This window comes from Gavialis gangeticus, unplaced genomic scaffold, assembly GCF_001723915.1.
Source record: "Gavialis gangeticus isolate Ggan-Ray unplaced genomic scaffold, GavGan_comp1, whole genome shotgun sequence".
Lineage (NCBI taxonomy): Eukaryota > Metazoa > Chordata > Crocodylia > Gavialidae > Gavialis > Gavialis gangeticus.
Window position 1 is genome coordinate 63,182,984 of NW_017729022.1, and position 23,036 is coordinate 63,206,019.

The following is a 23,036-nucleotide window of genomic DNA, read 5'->3' on the forward strand; positions in this document are numbered from 1 at the left end:
GTATGCTTTTCCACTAGGGTAAGAACACTGGGGGGGGGGGGGCTCAGGCTGGGGCTGCTGGAGCAGAGAAGCACAAGACTTTTTTTTATGCCAGGAGCAGCTAGTCTGCACAAGGCAACGTAACTGGAATGCAGCCTTCAGCCCCAACTAGCTAAACCAAATTGTTCCCTGGTTGTATGTTGTGTCTACAGGCAGTAGAAAAGAATCCAGCTGCAGGGGCCAGATGGTATGGGAAGTTTGCATTTGCTGGGAAACCCAGTCTGACGGGAGCGGAGATGGAGTGAAAGCTGGGTTTTAACAATGCCACTTTGTTTGGATAATCCTATTTAGCTGCTTTTCAGGCTGAGATGAGGAAGTTTGCTTTGTTGCAACTGCCCTTTGCTACCCTTACTCTACACCCAGCCTGAAATCGCATGTGCTGAGGACTTCCACAGCTGTATCCCACAAGTAATACCTTGGGGGACAATCCAGAGACCCAACATTGATTTCAAGCGTTCTACTGTAGTATAGGTGACCGCATTGCCCATTTTGAGTCATGGGAACATAGACCTCTAAGGACCTCCTGGGTCAGAGCCTAGTCCCTCTACTCCTTTTCATAAGGGTCCATTCAAGATTATTCTTCAATGTAGCTAGTTATTTTTTTTGCCCTCAGTGGTCGGTCCTACTAGGCAGCTATTCCAAAATTTCAGTGAACTGATTAAAAACCTTCTAGTTTTCAGCCTTACTTTATTCACCGTCAGTTTATAGCCATTTATTCTAGCACCAACACTGTCCTTTAGCTGAAACAGCTCTTCTCCCTCCCTACTGTTCATCACACTGATGCATTTAGAAATGACAATCCTACAACCTCATCACCATCATTTTGCTAGTTAAATGAAACAATGTCTTCTAGTCTCATCTAGCATTCAACATTGGTGGGAGAGACAGGAGCAGCGCCAAATTACATGACCACAATTGTTTAACGCTTGCAGAACCATGAAAAACTTAACAAAAAGTAGAATTACAAACTCACCTTGCACAAAGAGATGCAGCTGCAGTTTATTTCCTTGAGAAGTTGCTTCCCAGCTAAAACTAATGGATTGAGGTTTAAACCTATTATTGCCAAGGTAAACAACTCCCTGACAATCTGAGACCTGACTTATTTCTTCTTTAACTATCAGGACGCTTGGTGGATGCCCTGAAGAACTACGAGGTCATCTTCTACCTGGCTGGCTCGGAGGTTGTGCTCTCCTCCCTTTTCCTGGGCGTGGTGAGCTACTGCTGCCTGAATCGGGGGAAGAAGACACCTCCACCAGCAAAGACCTCTTCCACAGGTGGTTGCAGTGACACAGAAGAGGCAGAGTCAGATGCACAGGAAGTAGAAGACCATGCAGGTGACAACCACCAACAATCCTACAGCACCAACAATGCCCTCATTGTGGGGAGTGATGCTGTGAACCACTTAAGGGAGGATCAGAGCGTGGATGCAGTTGGGCGCCCTGAGGGTGATGGGGAGGCATTGATGCCAGTCAGATGCAGCTCCAACCAAACAGTGGAGAGAGAGAGTTTTTAGGGAGTTAAAAGCCAGGATGGAGGAATATAGACACAGTGCTAAAGCACTGGATTGGTCTGGTTTGCAGACAACTATGTAAGTGGGAAGAACATGGGGGGAAGGATTGGGGTGAGGAGAGAAATGTGGGCAAGTGTGGAAGGACAGGAGAAAACCTAAGAGTTAACAATTTTTAATGTATATACGTAGAGACATGTTATATCTAGTGATGTGTTTAACAGCATGCTGCACGTCTACTGATCTTTCACACAGGCTCAGAGGAGCATTCTTGCTATCTAAACTGGCCCTGGAAAACTTTAAGAGTTAACTAAGGCAATCAGTGGGCTTTAATTTTCCTTTCTAAGATGTCCCAATAAACCAAAATTAGATTCTTTACAACATGATTTCCAGCTGTTTGCTCTGTCTTCAGTGTCTCTCATATCTGCCTCAGGACAAAACAGACTGTAGAAGGGCAAAGGAAACTAAGGCACAATATTCTTAAGATGAACTTGCCTCTCCCACAGACTGAGACTACGTAGGCCATGTTTGCAGGAACCGATGGCATAGGAAGGATGTGATGGTTCTCTTGCAAGGAGGCAGTGGGGGGATTGGGTCTGGAACAGTAATTCAGTAAAGAGTGCAAGGGAAGAAAAAGCTTATATAACCAAATGCCACTAGCCAGCCTCTATGATGTAAGGCCTCAAGTGAAGGAATATTAGCAAGCCCTCTCCCTAAAGGCTGCATCTGCTAGATTTAAACTGGATGTGGGAGAGGGTAGTTGGCATGTGATGGGAATAGCTGGCAGTGTGGGGGTGGTCTTTCTTCAGGGCCCAGGTATAGATGAGCCATGTTCCAAGGGATTATCCAACTCTGGAGTAATAGTACACAAGGGCTTGGTGTTTATTTAAAAAGAAAACCCCTTATACAAAGGACTCAATGTTACAGCAGAAGAACATGCAGCAGCCAGAGGGTACAATGAATGACGGTGTTTGACCAAGTAGTAAATCAGGCTTGGGGCCCCCAGGCTGTAGGGATGGATTTCTGGATTCTAAGAGACCAATCTTCCCTGGCATGCTTAAACAACACTTAATCTGCTTTCAAACTGGGTTTCTCATAACCCCTGTAGTCAAAGCCTTTTTTTCCAGTTTCATGAACTGTGTCACCTTGCATACCCTATGGCAGCACCTTGCAGGACCTATTGCTACATCAAGGGATCAAAAACTGAATAGAGGAGCGGAAGGCAGCAGGCTCAGGGCATGACTCAGTAGAGGCAATCTGCAGAGGAATTGGGTCATGGGAGAGGGGAAAGAAAACAAGTCTTGCTTCAGCTGTTTCTCATCAAGGCACCTGCTCACAGGTGCCATTGATCTGTTGTAACAAAGACAGTTTTAGAAAAAGAGATGGGAATAGAATGGGTCAAATAAACTAGCAAAGCTGTGCTTCCTCCCTCTGTGGCTGAACTGCAGCAGGTGGCACTGCTACCTCCTTGTTGTGTGACAAATGGTTTCAGACTGCTGGCCCTGAATTCATGATAATTTACTTCATGCACTCAAATGCGTCCGAGCCAAGTGTCAAGCTTTCAAACCCTTGTAGAACTGGTACAGAAGATGTCAGAGACTTTCCATTACCTAGTATACGTCCTTGCCCATCAAGAATTCTCTCTGAACGTTCTCTGGAGCATTGTCTTGTTCATCTGCTTTTAAATGACTTGAGAGCAAGAGCTGTCAGCACATCTGTGGCAAGACTATTCCAAACAAATAGATTTAACCGGAGCAAATCTATTCTCAATACTCAGCCAACACGACCCTTCACTCAATTTCAGCCTGTAGATTCTAACCATATAACCAGCCCTCTTTTAATGCCAACTTAATATGCTTCTCTGCAAAGAAGCTTGGGTAAGGAAAAAATTATAATTGGGAAACAGCCCACGAGCTGCTCTTGTTCACTGAGTATCTTACCTAGCTTCACAGGCAGACAAGGTTCTTTGGGTAGGTGTGTTTATCTTTTATTAGACCAACTAAATATTTGGAAAAATTGTTCTGTGCAAGCTTTTGGGCACAAACACCCTTCTTCCTATCCTCCGAATTCAAGGGTCACAGAAGTAGTATATTGCCTCCTCTACCTTTCTGTTTGTTAAGTTGCACTGAGCATATAACTCAGGACCTGTGCCCCTATGATCACTCATTTGGAGTTCTTTCCTTTACACATTTGGTCCAGTTCTTTGATTACCATAATTGCTCATTTTACTTCCCACTGAAGAAATAATGGCCTAGCTCATCAGCAGGAACTAATTTGAATAACTTTTTAAATGAGACTTGGTGCCACAATGCTACCCAATATGCCATTCCAAAGGCAGTCTTCCCAATGTCTTCTGCCAGTCAAGTTTCTAGAAATGGGTAGAATATGACTGCAGCAAGTGGGCTTGTGGCACTCAGTCTTCCCAGTCACAATTGTCTTGCACATTCCTATAAGCTACTTTACATGTCTGGCACAGCTGGCAACCTTTCAGGGGCAGGGCTTCAATATCAGCATAAGCTTGTGGCATCTAATGTGGTATGCTTGAGAAGGTACCATAGGATGAGACACATACGGAGCACTGTGTTTTATGAGATGGATGATGGCCCTCTAAGTCAAGTCACAGGAGGGCATGGAATAGCAGTATACACAGAAGTACCCTATGTACATCATACTTCTTATTTGCAAAGCAGGCTCATACTGCAGCCACCACCATTATGTCAGCTCTGTTTAAGGAGCTAACGATTCGCATGTGACAAAAGCTACTTGGACAATTCAGATACTTTATATTTCACCTTAGGACTACAGTAAAGGGATGAGAAGTGACAGAACCACTAAAATGATTTTTAAAAGAAAAAAAAAATATAGTGTTTTCTTTATTACAGGTATCAGTAAACACATTACAACCCATTCAAGTCTTCCAGAGCAGCCTGGCCCTAAACAGCCTTCTCCCAGGCACTGATGGAGAAGACAAGAGATTCTATAAACAAAGTAAGGAGAAATATATACAACATAAATTAATGCTCTTGCATAGCTTCTCTCACTGCCATCATTATGGGCTGGGGAGAAGCTAAACCCATCACCCTCAAAGACCCTGCCACAGGTATTATTGCCAGCTGCCAATACCAAAGGCCCTCTCATGGAACTGAGATTCCCCAAGAGGAGAGAGAAAAGTAGAGGGGTCCAATAGGATCCATGCTCACCTTAAGTTTTTTCTTTTTTCCTTTTGCCTTGTGTTCAAGGCAGGGTGAGAGGGACATTAGCCATGAGGTCTGGCTAAGCTCTCTGACCTGAAAGTAATGCTGTAAGGGTAACAGAATGGTTGCGTAAGGAAGGGCAAGGAAAGTTGACAGGTGGCAGTAAGCTCTATGCTTAGTATGGCTGCTTACTCTTGTGTTTAAGCATCTCCGCTTTGTCCTCTCCATGCAGCTTTCTGAGGCTCTTGCCCCCTCTACTATAAGGCTACAGTATGTCTTCCCTAGTTTTAAATTGGACATACTCCTTCACACAGGCTCAAGGGGAAGGGTGCACGTAGAAGGTACTGCATCCAGAAGGAGCACATTTGGTTAAAGCCAACCATGAGCAAATACAAGAGAACAATGACTGAGAGGGAATGCCCCAACCAGAATCCCCTGACTCCACATCAAAGTCTATGAGCCTTTCTGCACTGATCCCTACAAGCTAGCCATTTGCCTCTCTGCTGGTGAAAAGGATTCTCTTCTGGAACAACAAGGCCCTCTCTTTCCTTGGGAAGGGTGATGCTGCATTCAGGAATAACTCCTATTTCCTGAAAAAGATGGCACAATCCCTTGGAGAAAGCAGCACACGATGGTTGTCTGTTTCTTCTGGGACAGAAGAAGCAGGGCAAAGTAGTCAATAGAATTACTGGGAAAGGTGGCCAATATTCTACTATCCCCCTCAGGGGGCAGTAAATTAGTAAATAATAAGGCTTAAAAGTTGGGTGTGTTGGCAGAGGAAACTTCTCTACCAATACTGGTCAGTAATGAGGTGAGTGATCTGGTTGACTGCCCTTTACACAAGTAGTGAGAACAGACCAGGGGGCATTTTCCAACTATCCATAGCCATCCCTCTCCCAGTGCTGTATTGTTAGCTTACACAGGCAAGCAGTAGCAAAGGGACAGCAGCATGTCCTGCACACTCTGTAGTAGCCCCTCTGCCAATGGAACGGTGCACTAGGAAGTGGAATTTTTTGAGGGTTTCTAGACTATAAACCCTCTCCTCTCCACATCTGACTTGACAATGGAATTAGAGGGGAGGGGAGGGGGAACACAGCAAAGAGGGAGAGAAGAAGACAGAGGCTGGACCACATCAACCCATCTGCCCACCCCTGAAGCACAGTCATCCCAGGCAGAACTTTATATATAAAATCACAAAGGATGAACTGCCATTAAAATAGATTTTATCAGTCTCTGTCATGTCTGTTCCAGCTGCCACATCAGCTTATTCAGGCATCATCGATGAGCTTCTCACCATTTGCTTCCTCCTTCCTACTGCCCTCCCCATCTCCACCATTCTCCTCCTCCTCTTCTGCCCCATCTGTGAAGACATCCTTCTGACCATAGCTCAGGGTGGTGCGTGCTAGATCCACCTCGATGGGAAAAACGTCTGCATCCTGGAGCACGCCATAGCAGTCATCGTAATACTTGGACATGGTAGAGACAAAGCGCTGGAGCTGGAACACGATGTCTTGCACTGTAGAGTGGATGGGGAGGTGAATCAGTGCAGGATATAGCAGATTGCGTGGGAAGGAGAAACACAGTCTCATTTGTTCAGTGACTTGCCATTGTGTCCACCCCCACTCTCTTTCACATTCAAACCCACATACAAAGGCTGTAACCAAGTCTTCCTCTCTCTGACTAGCTAAAGATTTTTGTGTTGCAGTTGCATTCATGCTCTAAACCCTGTAACAAAAGGGCTCATGGAGGAACACAGAACCAGACAGGACAAGGTCACTGAGATGCAGGCAACAAAGGCTGCTCAGCTAAGATGAGGAAAGAACCCAAGAGCAAAGAATCAGTCCTAGACCAACCCACATAAGCTGCGGGCAAAGGCAGACTCACCATGTTTCTGGTCCAGCAGCTCAATTTTCTCCAGCACATCTTTCCTCATCTTGGCAAAACGTGCGCGTGCCTCCTGGCGACAGCGTAGGATAAGGCGGTATTCATAGTTTCCAGTGCTTACCCTGTAGAGAGGCTCACCCAGTGCCTGCCAAGACCACCACACTATTTTAGAGACTCCCGAAGAGCAGCACACCAAAGGGTCTGCTTCTACAGAGCTTCTATACTGATGGAAGCTCATGGACCTCAAGTCACCAAACCAATCACACAGCAGCCCTTTTGGGTGCAGTGAAGTCATTCATGAGTTGCTGAACATTATGGACTCCTAGACGATTAATGACTTAAGAGCCTAGAGCTCTGAGCACCCAATCTTAGGAGAGCCAACAGTTAAAATGGCTGTAAAGGCTTCTACATGACAACAGTTATGAAGTAATAACAACACAAAGTAAGATGAGTTGGCTATGCTGAACTGGATTTGGCAGTGGACCCATTAACGTAGAAACCAGCCAGACTAATCCTCAGGGCTTAACTTCTGTATGTGCATGTGGGTCCCATATGGGCCACATCTGAGGGATTGAGGAAATGCAGGTGGGATGCATGAACTTGCAACAGTAAGAGTGTGACTCCTGCCTTCCCAACACGTGGAATGATTGATTATCCCATAGCATTTTTGAGAGGAAAGGATCAGAGTATGTCAAGCAAAGTGCATAGTGCCCTCTAATGACACTCATCCTTTCTTGTGCTGATGGTTTTGAAATATGCTTCTCTTTTACATGTGCCAAAACCGAGCAAAAGCATTCAGCTGAAAAATTCTCCCTTCTTCTACAGCAAGATGTTATATTGTCATTGGGTGCTCAGTTATTCAACTTTTATTAGTTACCGGAGAGGCAGCACTGTCCAGTCATCTGAGAACAGCACTCAGAGCCAAGACTTGTTTTAACCCCAGCTCCAGACTCTAATACTGACCTGGGACAAGCCACATCTTTTGTTTACAGATGGGGAAACTTGAGATGTTTACCTTTGTAAAGGTGATGGTCAGGATTAGCTAAGGACTCTGAAAATTCAAAAAGCTGTATTTAACACCAAGAGTAATTTTCTATGTGGCGTGAGGATTTAGGAAGTCTTCTGATTTAAATATATATTTCTAAAAGTACATTTCTTAAGGAAAACTCATTTCAAAGGAATTTCTCTTAAGCTACGTGGGCACTCTTACCCCACAGTAAATAAAACCTAGTCTGACGCAGCTTGGTCCCCAGTAAAAGAGGGGTAAAATTACCATGGGTTACCTTTTCTGTACCACAGAGGAGAAGCATGCACATGGACAATTACTGAACAGCAATCAACATGTTGAAAAGGCCAACTCCTCCTCTGCCTTGTAACAACTTGTTTTTATGCTTCTGTCCTGACTACACGTATAGAAAAGAAGGTTGGTTTGCAAGGGGTGCAATGGCACTAGTGTTCCACAAAAGTTACTGCTTCCAGTTTTTTTTTTTAATTGCACTTGAAGCCCTTCAGGTTTGAACACTTGTTTATTAAAAGTGCTCACCACAATGTAGGGATATCCATGGATGCAGGTGAACACAAGTCTGTCTACACTTGTCTGCAACCACAAAAACCAAGTGCTACAGAAACACAACCTGCTGTAGTTTTGGTACTTACAATGCAGCTGTACTCCTCATCATCCATTTCTTTCACTTTCAGGCAGTAAGACTATAAAGAATTAAACACACAAAATACAAAGGTTTAAAATAAGTTCCCACCATCACCCAGAGCAGCCTGGCACCCAGTTATCAGCCAGTTAGAAGTGCAGGGGTTCTCCCAGTTTGTGTCTTCATGCTATAATTCTATGAAACAATTTCTCCAGAGCTGTCAAAAGCAAGAACTCACCAAGTACTCAAACTTGACATCCAAGTATTTTTTGATCGTCAGCCTCGTGTCAGGAATGGCTTTATTCAGGTATGTGTTCAAGTCACTCAGCATCTAGGGAAAAACAATGATTCATAAATAATAAGACCTAAAACGACTATCTGTGATGATCACAGATCTCTGATCTCCTGTATAACATGGCCATAAGACATCTCCAAATTAATTACTCTTTGAAATCTTGGGGGAAAAAAATTGCCCATGATGGAATATCAACCACAACTCCTGGTCCATTGTTCCAAATGTTCAAAATGCATGCCTAATTTCATGACTAATTTTGCATAATTTCAGTTTACAGCCTGTCGCAGGGCACTAAGGTGCCTGCTTCTTTAAGAGCAGAAACTGCCTAGGGAGAGGGCCCTAAGAGCTAGACAGCAACCCCACAGGCAGGTTACTATGGCAGCAGGCTTAACAAGGGATGCAGGTGCGGATACAGGTGCAGAATTAGCCTGCACCTGCATCCAGTCAGCTGACCGGAAGAAGGCAGGGCCCTGGGCATATATAAACCCCAGGGCTGAGACCAGCAGGAGTAAGTCCTCTGGCAGCAGCCAAGGGAGGGAGCCTCCAGGGAAGAATTGCCCAGAGATGCTGTAGTTGCCTGATATGCTGCATATAGGGCTAATAGGGCTCCAGGAGCTCACCAGGTACCCTGGCCTACAAGGCACTTAGTGCTGGGGGGAAACTTGACTCTTTTAAAGGAATAGAGTGCACCCTGAACTGCTTGTATTATGTTATACAAGCAGACCCAAAGGCCCATATTTTGGTTGCTGTTTATAAACCGGTGGATCAGGCTGAGGCAATTGGGAAGGAGGAGGCCTAATTGGGGGTCCACTACAGTGTGGGGAACCCAGCACCAGGAGGTGCGGTGACAAAGGGGGTGAGCAGAGCCCAGCGCCAGTGTGGGGCGCAGAGACAGGGCTGCGGAGAGCCCAGGTGATGACAGGAGGCCAAGCTATATCAAGGCCCTCAGAGAGGCAACATTTAAATACCATCTGCAAGGCTTGGGGCACAGTAAAGAGGTGGTTTTGGAGCTACGCATCTAGCCCATAAGGCTGAGGGTGTCCCGTGAGGCATCCATTTTGAGCAGGACCCAAAAAGGGGTCCAAGAACCCACAGGGACCGAGTCTAAACACAAACTCGAGGGCAGCCTCCCTACATTATAAATTACTAGCAAGACGTGGCAGGAGAGGAAAAGGGTGCCCATTAGGTAAGACTGGCACAGTCACAGAGCCCAAGGGGCATCATGGCTATCCCTGGGGACCCATCCCATGACACAGCCACTCAATTTTGTTATACCTTTGTCTGCTGGGCTGAAGAACTCAATATCAGTGCACTGAACCCTTGGTAGATACTTAAACTATGATCAACTAACTCCTTAACATTTTCTTTGCTCAGCCAAAAAGCTAGAGCTCTCCTGCTAATGTTTCCTAGTCTTTCAATCACCCTTGCCTGAACTGTTTTCAATTATATGTATCAACATGCCATCTTTACTTGAATCCAAAATGTGTCTCTCTTCCCCATGTAGCATGGGGGCAAAAAAAAGGCCTCATCTTAGATTCATTTATAGCCCTGGGGTAGGTAATGGCCCAGCTCTGGCTTTGGCCCTCAATTCTGGGCTAAAACTGTAACTGAGCTGCTGCCTGCTCCAGGCCAAATGGCTCATTTGGCAGGGATGGGGGATCACAGCTGGGAGCGACCACACAGTGTTGAGGGCAGGGGGAGAAAAGACCCAGTAGAAGATATAATTTATAATTTTCCATTTATGTAATTTAGTTATGCAATTTTGGACAGGGCATCTTTAATTCAAAGCCTTCTTGGATTTGGGTAAATACAATACATTTGAAACTGTGGACACCAAAACTAACTGCAGTAGTGGTTGCACCAGTGCCTATTCCAGAGATAATATAAACCTCTCTATGCAAGTTAATGAAGGTAATTGGCATAGTAGTTGGGCTCAGGAGGAAGAAGAGATGCATTAACACAGAACTAAAAGAGACTGACAGCATGTATACCATGAACCAGGCATTCTCAGCGTCCTTCATGGTAGGACAGGTGTCCATATCACTAAAGCCACTGGACTGATGGTACAAGTAGTATTTTTTTTTTGACAGCCTCAGCCAAGGGCAATGACTGGACCCTGAAGACTTACCTACTCAACTAGTGTTGGCCATCAAAGAGAAGAATAGGCACACTTGGTTGTGTATGCATGTGTGACAGCTGAGTTCAGGGGCATTAAGAAGGGGTAATATGCACTGCCACAGTCAGACAACAGGGAAGGTTTCTTACTAACTAAAATAATTGTCTTACATAAAGTATTGTAGCTTGACCAGGGGTACTCAACCCCCAAACCATGGATGCATAGGAAGCCCCAGGCCCTGTACACCCAGTCAGGTGCTTGATCCCAGACCACAGGGTCGGGGGGGTCAGGCCCCAGGGTCCAATCCTGATGTGGTGGCCAGGAGGGGAGCAGTGCCAGGCCCCTAGTGCATGACAGCTGGGAGGGGACAGGCAGCAGGGCCTGGGGCCAGGCCCCTGGAGTCCAGTCATGACACCTGAGCCTCAGACCAGCCCTACACCACTCATCTAGCCTGCACTGCCAAAAGCTTAAGCACCACTGAGCTAGACAATTCCTTTAAGGAACAATTCTGAAGTGTCATATTTAATTGCTTGTACTGTACCACAGTTTTTAAAACCACCCCCCAGATCCAGATCCTGCATTTCTAGCATCTTCTCCCATCCTTCCCTCCCTCTTCAGTGCTGAAGCCCATCCCCAGCCTGCAGTTTGGGTCTTTACTGGTTTGATGGTTTTCAGAAGGCGGATTCCAAACTTCTCAATGCTGCGATGGGCATCTGCAAATTTCACAAAGGCTTCACTGGCAGCTGGCTGCGGCTCCCGTACGCCAATGACTGAGAAAACGTCTCCAAATGCTGAGTAAAGAAAATAATAAATGCAGATAGATAAGGGGCCTGCCATCAAGAACACTGGTGATGCATAGGGGTGCACATGCACCCCCTGAGTGTGGCAGTGCACCATGAAAAAGGTGGCGCCAACAGTGTTGGCGGCACCTGCGGGTGGTTGCCGCTTGCCGCCCACACTGCCAATGGCATCTGTGGATGATCAGCAATTGCTGCTGGCCGCCAGCAGCGTCTGTAGGTGGTCGCTGACCCCTGGTTGGCGCTCGCCACCCCCCAACCGCCAACAGCGCAGGTGGCGTCTGCGGGAGCTCTCTTACCTACCACCACCCTGCTCCCTCCACCACCGCTGTGCCCCACAGCTGCCAAGGGCATGCGTCATTCATGATCAAGAGCAACCTCTGCCCAAAATAAGATGCATATGGCCAGAAGCAGGGTAACAATCCTGTTACCACAGGATCCTTAGGGCAGTTTTACACATGCAAGCGCTGGGTGCTTATAAAAATGCCAGGCGCTGCTTGCAGTTGTATAAGTGATGAAATGCGCATCAGTGCTGAGAAAATGGTGGCAGTGTAATGAACTAAAACTCACTGAAGATGCTTTAGCTCAAGAAGACACTGCTGCCATTTTTTGTGCACTGATGTGCATTTCACCTCAGCTTGCAGTTGGCGTAGACTCAATTAAGCAAGTCAGCTCCAAAGTGGTGGATTTCCAGTGCATTGCGGGACAGAAAAGTACGTGTATAAATACTCTTAAAAACCATGGGTTTTCAGAGCCACACATCTCTCTCATAAGGTGATGTCTAGAAGCACAGTGCCTTCTAACACCAGGACAGAAAACTGGCTCAATACCAGTTCAGAAGGAAATGTTCCATTTCCTCGTTTATATCTTTAGAATCTATTTTTCTTTGCATGGTGCTCATGCATTCAAATGAGAACTAAGTCTAATGTTTCCAAGATTTAACATGATAATAATTTTTGATATGATAATAGTCTTCCATTCCCCACCTCTGATGAAGATCCAGCCTGTAACAAGGCTGAAGACTGAAGCTCTTTCAGTCTGCTCACCTCTATGTGTCTGGGATAGTTCAAAGAAAGCTCGAAGAAGACCCTTGGTGTGTTCTGTCAAGCCTGTAGTGAGAGGAAAAAAGAACACAAATAATGCAACTGTGATACAGTATCTCATCCTTTCCACCCACCTCAATCCAGATGTTTAACAGAAGAGGACAGTTTACCTTTGTACAGCTCTGCAGTCCTTTCCAGCTCCTCCAACCTCTTCACCAACCCATCTAGAGGGAAAAAGTGTCAGAGAGTATGGGGTTAGGATGCCCAAATTTGGAAGACATAAGGATCTGCTTGGCTCAAAGGAGCAGGCCATTCACTGCCTGGGTAGCTGATTTTCACACATCTCAGGCATCCTCTGGACCCAGCCTAAGATTAAAGAGCCCCAATAACACTATTTCATGAGTTCCCTAAGTAGATGTGGCAGACAGTGATGCAGCAGGTATGCCAGGGGATGGGAGCAGATCTATTTGCAGCAGTCACAAACTGCAAAAGAGAGTGTCCTATGGGAAAACCTAATTTAGATTAGTTTACCTAAGCACCTATTGGAAGTCAAAAGTGGAGAAGAGGATATTTCTAGAAGAGGGCTGTGCAACTGGCAGCCCATAATGAGTTAAACTGCCCATCGCACCCCTCATTGTTCCAGTTGCAGTAGCAGGTAAGGGGCTCCAGCCTCTGGGCTCCCCCTCCTTCCAGCCTTCCTTTCCTGCCCAGTGAACCCTGTAGCCCAGGATGCCTGGGTGGCACAGCGCAGCTGGGGTGTTCACAGCCACAAAGCTACCAGTGAGTCGGGGTGTCCTAGTGCACAATGTGGGGGGACAGGAAAACAGCAATAGTGTGTGGAGAGGAGGGTACATGCAGCCCCCAGAGCTCATGGCCTCTGCTGCTGCAGCCCCTGCTAATAGAGGTGCACTAATAGAGATTTTTTGGGCTGATACCGATAGCTGATTTTTTAAGGAGCCATATCGGCTGATATAGATCCAATTTCCGATATGCAGCCTAGCAGCTTGAAGTCTGTTGTGGTGGAAGTGGAGGAAGAAGGAAAAAGGGCATGGGGGGCGTGCAGATCAAGGTCCCTGCGGTGAGGGAGTGAGGAAGGGGCTGGTGCAAGTGCTGCACAGCCGGGGCAGGACATGGAATGGAGCCACAGGGGGGCACCTCCTGCTGCTGTGCACACCCCAGGAGGGCATGGGGGTGGGGGCACATGCCCCTGGATCTGCACAGGGTGGGGTGGGCTGCCGCTGTGAGTTGGGGCCTGGGCTGTGCTGGGCTCTTCCCGGCAGGGGCTGGGCCAGGTTCTGCTCAGGGTGGGTGGCGGCAGCACTGGGAGGGAGGTTTGGGGGGGCTGCAGCTACTGCAAAATTCACTGTAGCTCCTCCCAAGCCCTTCTCCCAGCACTACTGCCTGGCCCGAGTGCAGCCCAGCCTGAACCCTACTGGCAAGACTGTGATGCAGTTCCAGCCTGCAGCGGCAGCCCAACCCACGCAGATCTGGGAGCACGTGCCCCCCATGTCCTCCCAGGATATGTGCAGCGGCAGGAGCTGCCCTTCCCCCCCGCACGTGCTGGACGAGCTGTGGCTCCATCCTGTGCCCTGCCCCACCCCACCCTGGCTGGGCAGCACCTGCCCTTGCCCCACTCCCTCCCTCACCGCAGGGGCCTTGATCTGCGCTCCACCCACCACGCCCATTCCCATTCCCTCCCCCATCCCGTTCTACCACAACAGACTTACCAGCTGAACACTGCTCTTCAAGCTGCTGGGCTGTATATTGGAAATTGGATGTGCATCAGCCGATATGCTGTGGCTGCACAGATGCATGGGGCATTTATCTGCCACATTATCAACCACATCAAGCAAAAAAAGCCTATGTCTGATAGAGTAAATTTTCTTTATGTTGGTGCCAATCCGATATTGGACTGACGTATCAGTGCACCTCTACCTGCTAGTGGGGCCCGAGCAGCATGCCACTTGGAAGCAAATCTGTCCTGGACTGTTAATGCACAATTCAAGCAAGAAAGACTAATGAATGTTCCCTGCCTCACAAAATACCCAGACACAGCTATGTACTATCAGTATACCAAGAATAAACGAGGTTGTACACAAAAAATATGTCAGACATCAGTTCAGCACCCTTCCATCAGAGATCCAACAGTGCCAGAGAGGTTAATTTATTTGGCTCTCGTGAGCTCCTAGACCAAGGGTTGTCAACTGGTGGTACACGTACCCTTACAGGTACTTAGAAAGGTTGTAGGGGATACGCCTGCCCCAAGTGTAGCCTGGCCCGGCCTTGTGACTGGGCTTGCAGATCAAGACCGCCCCACAGTGCAAGAAGGAATGGGGCAGGGGTGAATCATTACCTGCTGCCCCTGCCCCACTGCTTCCTACACTGTACAGACTGTCCCACAACCTGACCTAGCCGGGGCCCCATTCACCATGAATGGGCCCTGGCTGGTCCAGGTCATGGGACAATCAGAGCCTGGTGGCTTGTCCAGGGGTGCAAGTGGGCATCTCCTGCCGCTGCATGCACAGCAGGGAAGCCAAAGGTGGGGGAACGTGCCCCCCCACCACCTTGACTACCCCATGCCAGGCTGCTGGACCAGCTGCCAGGCTCTGCTTGCCCCTTGACCTGGCCCAGCTGGGGCCCCATTCAATGTGAACGGGGCCCCAGCTGGGCTGAGTCATGGGACAATCCCCACAGTGAAGGAGGGAGTGTGGCAGCAGCAGAGGGTGAATGATTTGCCCCTGCCCACTCCCTCCTGCACTGTAGAGGGCTCGAGCCCCACTCCCTTCCTCACCACTGGGGTGGGGAAAGCAGATCGAGGCCCCAACGGAGAGGAAGGGAGCAGGCCAGAAGCAGGGGCTGGAGTGAATGGAGACCCACTCACCCCAGCCCCTGCTCCTGCCCATGTCCCACTCCCTCCCTCACTGCAGGGGGCCTCAATCTGCCCCCTAATGGCCCTTTCCCCTCCTCCTGCCCCTTCCCTCCCCAGACTTACCTGGTGGGGGGCTGCATGCATGCTCAGCCCCGCCAAATTTTTTCTCCCTCCACCTATGCAGTGCCTGCCCCTGTTCCAGCCCTACTCCCTCCCTCACCACAGGAGCCTTGATCTGCACCCCACCCTTAAAAACAAGGAAAAAAATATAAAGGGGTACATGAGCTGAATCTTTTGAGACCGAAGGGGTACACTTGTTAAAAATGTTGAAAATCCCTGTCCTAGACTACTAAATGTTGAAGGCCGGGTCATGTCTTTGGAAAAATTGTTTCACCTACGCTTGTAGTCAGGTCTAAACCTTCAGCCACAATCTGACAGTAACTTGAGGATTCTAAAACTACACAAAAGTGGAGCCCTCTCACCAAGAGCAGCTCAATTTCAGTAACAAAGCTCTCACTCACGGAGATGGAATGTAACAGCTGTATGTCAGCACATTCTGCTTCAGTGAGGGACAGGAAGCATGCTGAACCACATACCATTGGGGAACTGCAAAGGGAACTGTAAATCTGCATTTTCTTGCTGCTGCTGACATTGTTATAAAGGAGTATAACCATTCAATTCAGGTGGTATTCTTGCATCCAACCTTTTAAGCCTGTAGGACACTTCCAGGCAGACGTGCTGCAGGTTTTAGAACAGATACAATTTTATATATGACAAGACATCACAACTGAAGCAAATGCCTGATAGTTAACCTAGTTAGAGAAAGGAAACTGGCAGGTACGTGCTAACCCTGTAAAAGGACTGACATGCTGTTGAATCAAACTGCTTTGCAGTTGGACCATGAGGATGGAATTCTATTGTCAAGCAATTGTAAAACCAGAATGCTCCACCAAGAAAAAAAATTCAGGGCTCTCTCATTTCCCTTCATACTAAAGATACATGTGTTTACATCACACAATCATGAATGGTGACAGCCATGATCACAGGAATTCTCCCATTATATTTACTGGACAAAGAGGAAGGTGCCTTTTATTCCTACTACTTACCATTGCAAAGGATGGCTCGGCTCAGTCCTAGGGCATCTGCTGTCCCAGAGCTCATGTTCTCCACCAGCCGGTGCTTCACTTTCTTCAGCACTACAAATCAAGAGAGATTTGCAACTCAGAAGTAGTGTGGTTTTCACAGTCACAAAGAACACGCTGAACAGAACTCTCAGGCGTCTAATTTCACACTGGTCAGACACAGCCTAATTCAGCACAGCTCAGAGAGGAAGTGAATGGAGAGAGAATGCCACAGAAATTAGATATGAAGAAGATCTTGGCATAGGCAGTGCAGGCCTGTAACAGATTCTCCTGAACTATTTCCCAAGATTTGGGACCATATCTTGATTAGCGTATTCATTTTACTATTCCAAAGAAATTAGAAGAACAATATAAGAGTACGGCAGGTAGGTTTTACTGCTCAGCTAAATTTCCATTTCCTTGGAGTTAAAAGCTCCTGTACCCTTTCTAAAGAATTCCACTGCCTTTTGGTAGTAATACCCTTCAAATTCCTGTAGACAGTTACAGCCTCTTTGAAATAAATGACTGAACTATGTGTCTTCAGAGCCAACTGTTCAGCTGCAGTTCCCACTAACGTCAGCTGAAGACATGGATATCCAGCACTTTGAAAAATCAGACCTGCCTTTGCTCATATTTTTCCTCAGAAATCCATTTCCCAGCTAACTTCCCTTTGGTTTGTCAACACCTTCACTAACAAGGGGGAAGGAAACCAAGAATTAAAGAAATAGGTAAGTAGGAATGTACTTTGCTCTTTGTCCTGTTCAGGTTCTCCAAAGGGCGGGAAGGTGGCCACATTTAAAGAGGACACTTATATAGGTCAAACTCCTTATTTAGGTTTTGTTAAAAAAATAACCCAAGCCATATAGCTATACAGAAGGCAGGGTAGGAGGGGTCACCTTGAGAGACTAACTTGTTTGAGAAGATAAGTTTTTGTAGGCTACAGCCTACTTTGTCAGACACTGGGAATGGAGTACACATAGCTGTACAATATGAAAAGGAATGGTCTTGTGAGTGTCCGAAATGAGAAACCAGAAACAGCATTTTGGGACTGAAACTTTTCAATGCACAGCTGGAAATCCAAATGCACCCACAAAGATAGTATGTATTAAAAAAAACAAAACAACAACAAGCAACACTGTATTTCACAGTCTAAACTGAGTACAATACAGAAAAACAAGCTACAACAATGATGAGAATCACGTTATCATTTAGAACTTTTCTCATTTTGAATAATGCACCATTCTTCATAACATCAAGACATTTTTAGCCCATGGTTTATCCTGACAGTGTTAATTTTAAAAGGATGAGAATTAAGCAGCAGCAATGAAAGAAATTTTATTTTGGTTTCAGCTCAGATTTCTCCATTACCCTGTTCACAACCTGCCAAACATGGCAACCTTATGAGCAAAGGACAAAACCAGTACACCTTACCAATGTCCAAGGACTTGCCCTGCTTTGGATCGGCTTGCAGTTTGTTGTAGTGAATTGTCACCTCTCCCTGGAAGAAAAAGCAAAGCCTGAGGTGTCATTCTGGAAATGAGCAGTGGACATCACCTCTACTGCTGGACAAAAATTCATATACAGTGAGCCAACCTATTCCACAGGCCCCCTCCTACCACTTACCTTTACTATCTGTATCATTTTGGCCACCTCCACTTTGGTTTTCCCTTTGACTGACTTCCCATTTACTCCTGTGATTTCATCACCAGCTGCCACAGTTCCATCTAGGGCTGCTGGAGTGTTATCAAAAACCTGGGAGACGGGAAGAACAGTAGAGGAAAATGAAAATGGGTAAAGAGGGGAAGAAGAATGAAGCGATGAACAAAGACAGTAACAAAGAAGAAACAATTATCTTCCTGCCAGTTATTTTCTTGCTCTGATTTTGTCAGTTTAGTTTATGAGGAAGCCTCATTTCCCCTTGCATCTGAACCCGTAACTGTAATAAACCCTCAAAGAAGCAGAGATGGACTAATCACCCAGTTCCTTCTTGGACTGTCATCTTCATTTTGTGTATCATCTAGGGCAAAGTTTCCTAAAGTTGAGAACCTCACATAGAAGGTGCTACTCTCTCCCTTCCCTGTACATTTTAACATGCTCTCAGCACTCAGTAGATATACTATAGGGAGGATGTGCTAATTCAGAAGCCCTAAATTTATCCTTACACAGTTTTATCTGAGACATTCCTATTTATGAGAGAGAGAGAGAATACTTCACACACTAACTAAACCTGAAAAAGAAGGTTCTTCAGGCCTCCTTCAACTCTCCCCTCTCACACCTGACTTTGCTTTACAAAGATTCCTCTGCCATGAGTACTCACCTGAACAATATAGAGACAGGGGCAGTACTGTGCTCCTCCCCCAATGCTGATCCCAATAAGATTCTGAGAGTCCTTCTGCAAGGTTACCGTCCCAGGAACAGTGGGGATTCCCCTAGAACAACAGGGAGAGACAAGTAATAACTAGCACAGGCAGGTAGAAGCATACCTGCATCTGTGTGTAAGATGCTGGAGACACTAGAATATGAAAGCACATCCCATTCCTTTCATCTGAATACATCATATTATTGCTTATCTTACCAGCTTAGATTGTAGGAACCTGCACAAATAAGATTTAGATTTTAGTGGGGAAGGGGGTCGTGGCATAAAAATGTGCTGCATGGGTTGGATTCAGCCTGCAGTCCCATGGCTATGCTCAGTACACAGGGCCAGTTCCAGCACTACATGTGGCACATGGGGTGGGTGTGGTGGTTGCTGCATGCATGGCTGCACCAGACTGTCACTACATGCTGGATTTGACATGCCAAGCCAGTCTGAAGACCCGATTTGGCCCACAGACCACCCCTGTGCTACAGACCTGGCCCCACAGCCCAATGAGTTAGATACCCCTGATTTAGATTCATGTGCGCAAAGTCTAGAGACTAGTGATTATGCATGTAATGATGGTCTGGCTCAAGAGAGCAGATGCCATGTTGGGGAAAAACTATGCCCCCTCCTTCTGTCATTGGGAGCAGAAAGTGTAAGGGAGAAGAGGTGGAAGAGGCATCCACCTTCACTGGATTCTGTGAAACATACCCAAGATGCACAAATATTTTCAAAGTCATTTTATCAGGTCTGTGTCTGAGAGTTATGTAAATAATTATGCAGCAGGAATAAGATGCAGCTGACATTTAGCACTAGTCTCACAATAACAACTGCCTGTATTTTCCTCCCCCATAACTATCTTTCCAGTGGTTTCATGTCAGGTGTTTTCCATCCCCCTTTCACAGACCTAAGAATTCCACATTCTCTATTTCTTCCTTGGTACTGCTCTCTCGTCAGTGTAAACCACTCCGTAGGTAAGATCTCCAGATAAGAACATGATCAACAAGGCTTGCAATCAGAAAGGTAGGTGGAGTCACTACAGAGCAACAGAAAACATTTGGCTCTGTTCACTGCTACCATAATGCTCATCCCCACTAGGCAGAAGGAGTGAGTAGTTGTTGGAAAGAAAAGTGAAACACTCACAGTTTATCCTCTTCGATGTCGTAATCCAAATCTGAAAACATTGCTCCGGTTGGATAGGGACGGTGGCCAAGAAACTCTGTTTTATCCCAAACCACCTAGGTAGAAAGAAACAGAACAAAATCCAATGATTCCAACATTCAATTAGTGGATTCTTCTATAGTCAACAGCTAGAATAGGAGAATCAATCTGTATCCTCGGTTGATCCACCTCACTCTTCTCTAGTTAGGGACTGGAGCTCTCAGTTTTCTCTTCTGCCTTAGAAAGAAGTTATTTCAAACTGTCCCCATTGCCTGCTCTCAGGAAACAAAAAGAAAAGAGTCTTATTTTTACCCCTTAATTTCCAATAGCTTTCTTGTTTCCCCCAGCCACAAAGATATGAACACTGCTCAGGGCAGAACAGGAACCATTTGGGAAGCAGATTCTTTATGTATGCATCCATCCCACGATATTTCTCAGTAGTGTTGAGGTGATGCTGTTGTCCTGATAGTCCAACAAAAAAATGTGAGTGGAATAAATTCTCGTGGATGATATCTTTTATTGAACCAACTGCATGGTTGGTCTAAAATCCGGGGTGGGCAAAATATGACCCGTGGGCCGGATCCAGCCCACCAGGCCAGTCTATCCGGCCCGTGAGGCCCCTAAAAAATTTAGAAAATTTAATATTTATTTGCTCCTGGCTGCCTATCAAAGATGACAGGAGCCAAGGGCAGTAGGACCCAGGGGAAGCCGGCAGCAGGACCCAGCAGCAAGGTCCCCCAACCAGAAGCCCCTGCCTAGCAGAGGCTTCTGGCCTGGGACCATGGGGCTGTTCCTGCTGCCCTGCACTGGAGAGGGAAATGCGGCCTTCGACAGCTTGCCAGAACTTGGTAAGTGGCCCTCCGCCCAAAATAATTGTCAGTCCCTGGTATAGATGCAGGCAAGCTTTCAGATATCACCCTCAGGACTGAGGAAAGGTACCGTGACACCTGAAAGCTTGCCTCTATCTATCCCAACCACTCAGTTGGTCCAATAAAAGATACTACACGTTGCCTCTCAGTATTTCTCAGCAATCTCTGGTGCCTTATACCCTGCACACACTGAGTATTTCAGCTTCTTGATTCTGAGATAAATGGCTCTGCCTGTCAATGCCTTGTTTTTATTTGGTAGGAAAGAAGTAGTAAGGGAACAGTTTTGCACAGTTTTCCTAACTATTTTTTTCATGCAAAGTATTCCCATTTCCAATAAATAACCTTTCCTAAACTTTCTGCCCCTCCCTCCTTTTTGAGCACAAGAGGAACCAGCATTTCTCTCTCTTTATCTTTTCTCAGTCATAAGGGTTTCTTATAGTTGGATGACATGGTTGCTGGGAAGCAGGATTAGAACTGGCCAGAGGGTTTGCTTTTTTATGAGCAGGGAAGTCATGGTTGGGGTGGGAGGTGCAGGAGAGAGAGTGGCATTTTGGGGAGTTGGCTGCTGTTTGCTATCTGTGTGCCGTGTGCCTGTTCCTGCAAGCAGCATCATGCCTTGTGGATACAGTGGGATATAAATCCAAGTATAACTGTTTTTATTAGTAATAGTGGCAATTACAGGTACTCCTCACTTAGCGTCGTCCCAGTTAGTGTTGTTTTGTTATTACATTGCTGCTCTATTGGAGAGCATATTAATTTAAAGCCACACAATGTTCAGTTATAGTTTGGCCGCTGCGTGCTAGTAGGCAACTACTGTATAATATTATACTTCTAACTAATACAATAATGTAATATATAAGAATTCAAAAATAATAGTCATATGGAGTCACAGAGAAGCAAGTCTGGAAGGGACCTCCAGGGGTCTCCTAATCCAACCTCCTACATGAGGCAGGATCATCCCTCTCCAAACCATCCCATACAAACCATGATCTAAACTCTACATAAGACTGCTGTATTTGTAATTATCATTACAATATAACATCGTAATAAAAGGTAGTATAATAATGTAATGCAGCAACAACAACAACAATATATCGCAAGCACCATCGTTCTTGTAGCAAAGCAAGGCTGGAAGGGAAATCCAGAGGTTGTGGAGATCAGGGGTTCCCAACCTTTTTTGTACTAGGACCCATTTGTTAACATCAAAGACCAGTCCCAACCTGCTGCCCCCAAGCCCTGTGTGTGGGGCAGGGGTGCACGGGGACCCCAAGCAGCCCCTCGCAGCCTGGATCTCTGTCATCCTACATGGGCACAGCCACGGTTTCCCAAGTTTTTCTCCTTCAAAGGAGAACCCGTGTTTAAAGTTCCTTCTTGACCCTTTCATATATTCTTGTGACCCACTTTTGGGTCTCCACCCAGGCATTGACAAACACCAATCTAGTCCAACCCCCGGCCTGAGGCAGGACCATCCTATGCAAACCGCGACTAACCCCCGCACCACACGGCCCCGGACCCTGACAGCACAGCCCTGCCCCTCCCCTGCGGCAGGTGCAGCACGGCCCGCGAGCCCCTGCCCCGCGGTGATGCACTTGTCAGTGGAGCTCAAGAGCTCCCAGGCAGAGCCTCGCCCCCAACCCCCGCAGCCGGTACCACGGGTGACACCTTCCTTCCTGCCCCAAGCCCCGCAGCGCCCCCCGCTGGCCCCTCCGGGCGGGGCAGGGTCCCAGCTCTCACCGGAAGTGGCTGGCTCCAACCCGGCCCCGCATCCACCTGCCGCCGCCCCCGCACCTGTCAGAACCCGATTCTCTGCGTCACTTCCGCGCCGCGGCGGAAGCCGAGCCAGCTCAGTCCCCTCCCCCCTTTGTTGGGAGGCGGGGGGAATCACAAAGAGGAAGAGAGCCGGGGCTTGCGCGCTCCCATCTCGCGAGAGTTGAGGAACGTGAGGCGCAAAGAATTAGGGGAGAAGGGAAGGAAAGGGGTGACGTGTAAGTGCAGGTTGCCATGGCGACAACCAATGGAGGAAGGGGCGGGGCCGTGCTGGGGGTTCGTGACTTGTTGGCGGACATGTTGTGGAGCAGCGGCTGGGCTGTGATGTCCGTACCGCAACACCCCCCCCCCCCCAGGGCCGCCCCCCAG

At 47.1% G+C, this 23,036-nt stretch overlaps 2 protein-coding genes across 6 annotated transcripts in view; one reads left to right on the forward strand and one right to left on the reverse strand.

The window, feature by feature from the left end:
• Window positions 1-4,389, forward strand: part of SLC16A8 (solute carrier family 16 member 8) — a 13,032-nt gene extending 8,643 nt beyond the window's left edge. The window contains exon 4 of the mRNA XM_019515224.1: window positions 1,161-4,389. Coding sequence (XP_019370769.1) covers window positions 1,161-1,552 — 392 coding nt within the window. The 3' untranslated portion in view covers window positions 1,553-4,389. The remainder of the gene's footprint in view (window positions 1-1,160) is intronic.
• Window positions 4,386-23,036, reverse strand: part of PICK1 (protein interacting with PRKCA 1) — a 48,417-nt gene continuing 29,766 nt past the window's right edge. For 3 of the 5 annotated variants that reach the window (XM_019515222.1, XM_019515219.1, XM_019515221.1), the window contains 12 exons: window positions 20,014-20,108; window positions 18,829-18,940; window positions 18,135-18,263; window positions 17,943-18,009; window positions 16,497-16,586; window positions 12,692-12,745; window positions 12,525-12,587; window positions 11,339-11,472; window positions 8,509-8,601; window positions 8,281-8,331; window positions 6,625-6,769; window positions 4,386-6,256 (listed from right to left, as the gene is read on the reverse strand). In XM_019515222.1, coding sequence (XP_019370767.1) covers window positions 6,009-6,256; window positions 6,625-6,769; window positions 8,281-8,331; window positions 8,509-8,601; window positions 11,339-11,472; window positions 12,525-12,587; window positions 12,692-12,745; window positions 16,497-16,586; window positions 17,943-18,009; window positions 18,135-18,263; window positions 18,829-18,940; window positions 20,014-20,054 — 1,227 coding nt within the window. In that variant the 5' untranslated portion in view covers window positions 20,055-20,108 and the 3' untranslated portion in view covers window positions 4,386-6,008. Of the gene's footprint in view, window positions 6,257-6,624; window positions 6,770-8,280; window positions 8,332-8,508; window positions 8,602-11,338; window positions 11,473-12,524; window positions 12,588-12,691; window positions 12,746-16,496; window positions 16,587-17,942; window positions 18,010-18,134; window positions 18,264-18,828; window positions 18,941-20,013; window positions 20,109-22,634; window positions 22,769-23,036 lie in introns of those variants that run through there. The other 2 variants (XM_019515223.1, XM_019515218.1) reach the window with 2 other exon arrangements.